At 38.2% G+C, this 3072-nt stretch overlaps 1 protein-coding gene across 1 annotated transcript; it reads left to right on the top strand.

Moving 5' to 3' along the window:
* The first annotated feature begins 299 nt into the window (after positions 1-299).
* LOC131182881 (classical arabinogalactan protein 9-like) lies at positions 300-1570 on the top strand. Its single transcript, XM_058152234.1, has 3 exons — positions 300-874; positions 1087-1137; positions 1516-1570. Exons 1-3 carry the CDS (start codon positions 300-302, stop codon positions 1568-1570), a joined length of 681 nt encoding a protein of 226 aa, XP_058008217.1.
* The last annotated feature ends 1502 nt before the right edge of the window (positions 1571-3072 follow it).

Raw genomic sequence — 3072 nt, 5'->3', positions numbered from 1 at the left:
TGCTTGTCAAGCAAAGTCTTAAGCAACTTCTGCTGAACCTTATGCCTAACCCTAAGCATGGCCCAAAATACCACATGTCTACCCCACATTTTAAAAGGCCCAGCATTTCCGCCAATTTTCCAAAAACCTCGCCAACACTCCCGATAAACCTCGTCGACTTCCTTCCTCACGCCATTTTTTCCGGCAATTTTTGCAGGAAGCCGAAAGGTTTCCTCCTTTTCATTAAAATGGTAAGAACCAAAATGTGGTCCTCTCACAAACCCAAACTCAGTGGACTTCGACATTCTGTCAAATCTAAAATGGGTACTCCATCCTCATTACCCATAAACCCTAACCCCAGCCCTAGTCCGCCACTACCTCAGTCCCCACCACCACAAACGCCGCCATTACCCCAATCACCACCACCTCAGTCACCGCCCCCGCCCCCAAGCCAAATACCACCTCTCATTCCGCCGACTCCCCTCTCGCCGCAATCCGAGCCGCCAAATGAAACACCAATTACCGACACCCATTCCCCAGAACCAACGCCTGACCCTGTTCCTACCCAAACAAAAACAAAAGGGAAAACAAAAAAAGCCGCAGGTAGACTCAAAGAAACCCCTGTCGGAAAAAGGAAACGAGTACCCTCTGTCCCTTTCGACTTAAACTCTCCACCTCGATCCTCTGAACCGATTAGCAAAAGGACCGAGTCCTCCTCGCAAACCCAAAGACCTGGTCCAAACACCGAGAACCAGTCTCCCTTACATTCTCCAAAGACTGCGTCATCTGCAGATACTATAGAGGAGGTAATTTCTCCATTACCACAGGCTTTTAGGAATATGGATATGAAAAAGGCCTATGAGAAATTGCTTTCTAAAACTATTTTGGCAAACAAGTATATGGATGAGCAGATTTTGAAAGAATTAGGCATTTATGACTCTGTATTTGCCTATTTGGATGTTATTAGTTGGATTGATTTTGCTAAAATTAGGGAACCAGTGTACAAGGATCTAACCCTCGAATTTTTGAGTTCCCTAAAGTTGAGTTTCAAACCAACGATTCGAACATAAAGATATGATATATTTTTCATGTCTTTGGAATTGATAGGGAGTTAGACATAGGTGCTTTGAATGCCATTTTTGGTTTTCGAGATTCGAGGTATAAAAACATTGAGTGGCGACAAGCTGTTTATGACCTGTTCAATTCGGAAAGATATTGCACCATTTGGAGGTTATTATAGGCAGAGAGGACTGCAAAAGCCTCTAGGATAGTTGACCATGTATTGAAATACCTCCATAGGTTCATTACTTACCTTTGTTTTAGGAAGGGGACACGAATGATATTGTGGGTCTGAGGATTTGTTTCTATTGTGGTGCATGAAGGAGAGAAAACAAGTAAGTACAGCCCATTTCATAGCTACTCATTGGCACCAAATTGTCACCAAGCATACTAAAGGTAGTATTGTTTTTGGGGGGTATATAACTGCCATAGCAAAATCATTTAGCTTTGATGCTAGTCTATATAAATTGCTGCCAGTTTCTGGGGAATCATACATAGACAGCACCATGTTGCTGCATATGGATGTTTGTGAGAAAATAGGCCATACATATGCTCACATGACACCACGATACCCACTCATGAAAACCCCACCACTTTTGCAACTGCTGAACCACAACCAACCTCTACCCCACACTTCTCAGCAGACATGTTATCCATCTTAAAATCCTTGGAATCCAGGATAACAAATTTCACTGTCCAATCATCTGCTCCCTCTCTTGATACCACAGAAATTCTTGCTTCCTTGAAAAACTTAGAAATCAAAATTGAAGCCATGGGTCAGGAGCAGGTTAACCAAAAGAAGAAGCTAGAAAAGAAACTTAAAAAGAGATTTTTATCTCTTAAAAAGAAACAGAAGCAACATCAACTTCAAATGCTGGAGCTTTACAACAAACTGGCCCAATCCTACAACAATTTATATCATTGGGGCCAAGCCATGTTTCAAGAAATGAAAGACTTAACAGAAAACTTGGAAACTGCTTCTGAAGCTTCGGATCACAATGAACCAACTACAGAACAGGCGGACCACGATGCAAAGAACAAAGGCTTGATAGCAGAACTTGATCAGGAGCAGTTTTAATTTTTGTTTTTAAGTTTATTTTGTAATCTGTTTATTTTAGCTTTCAAACTTTGGTAATGGTTGTAATACTTTGGTACTTAGTTTTTATTATTATCTCTGCACTTCTTTCCTTTAGTTTACTTTATTTTATTTTATCTTCTGATATGGACATAAACACTCTGTGAATGTTTCTTAGTTTAATTTTTGATTTAACTGTTCCATTTTATTTCTTTACACTTTTTCATTTTCTTGACCATTATTTTTGCACTTTATCTTTTCTTCAATCCTAATTTTGTTGACATTGATGAGTTGCACAATTTTCTTTGAGCCGCAACTGTTCCACATCAGTTGGAGGTAACAGCTTACCTTTTACAATTTATGCTTATGGTATGTTGCCAATGCTTATGCTTTCGCTTTACCCTACGCAACAGGTTAAGCAACATCTTAAGCAGTGTAAATTCATACATTTGGGATACCTTTTCACATTTTTCTCTCTAAAGCTTCATTGTTAATATCATTTTGAGCTAATTTTGAATTCTTGAGCTTATACTGATTTAATCCCCAATTGTATATATTACATTAATTGATTAGTTTACACAATTTTGCCCATCTTTGTATTCATTTTAAACATTGAGGACAATGTTTCATTTGAGTTTGGGGGTGAGGGCAAAATTTTTGCAAAATTTTTAAAATTTTCATTCATTCATTTATTGCATTTCATTCATTCATATATAGATAATCCATACACTTATACATATACCACACACATGCCTATACTCATACACATACATTTGCATATAGTTTTCATACAGATTACACTTAGTTTTAATTTGATTTATGCATTCATTTTAGGATCATGCATATCATAAAAATAAATTTTTACCTTGTCCTTAGAGGATTGAGAGTTGCTTTGAAGAGCAATTAAGCTTACTTTTAGAAGGGTTTGATGGATTGAAAGTTCTAGATAGGTGCAAAGT

Source organism: Hevea brasiliensis, chromosome 9 (assembly GCF_030052815.1).
Source record: "Hevea brasiliensis isolate MT/VB/25A 57/8 chromosome 9, ASM3005281v1, whole genome shotgun sequence".
NCBI classification, from domain to species: Eukaryota; Viridiplantae; Streptophyta; class Magnoliopsida; order Malpighiales; family Euphorbiaceae; genus Hevea; species Hevea brasiliensis.
The sequence above is the reverse complement of the archived record's forward strand: the minus strand, read 5'-3'. Positions and strand labels throughout refer to the sequence as shown.

Coding starts and splice junctions, on each gene's coding strand:
- LOC131182881 (XM_058152234.1), top strand. CDS start 300: ATGGGTACTCCATCCTCATTACCCATAAACCCTAACCCCAGCCCTAGT. Junction 875..1,086: donor AAAACTATTTTGGCAAACAA/GTATATGGATGA, acceptor TGGAATTGATAG/GGAGTTAGACATAGGTGCTT. Junction 1,138..1,515: donor TTTGGTTTTCGAGATTCGAG/GTATAAAAACAT, acceptor AATTGCTGCCAG/TTTCTGGGGAATCATACATA.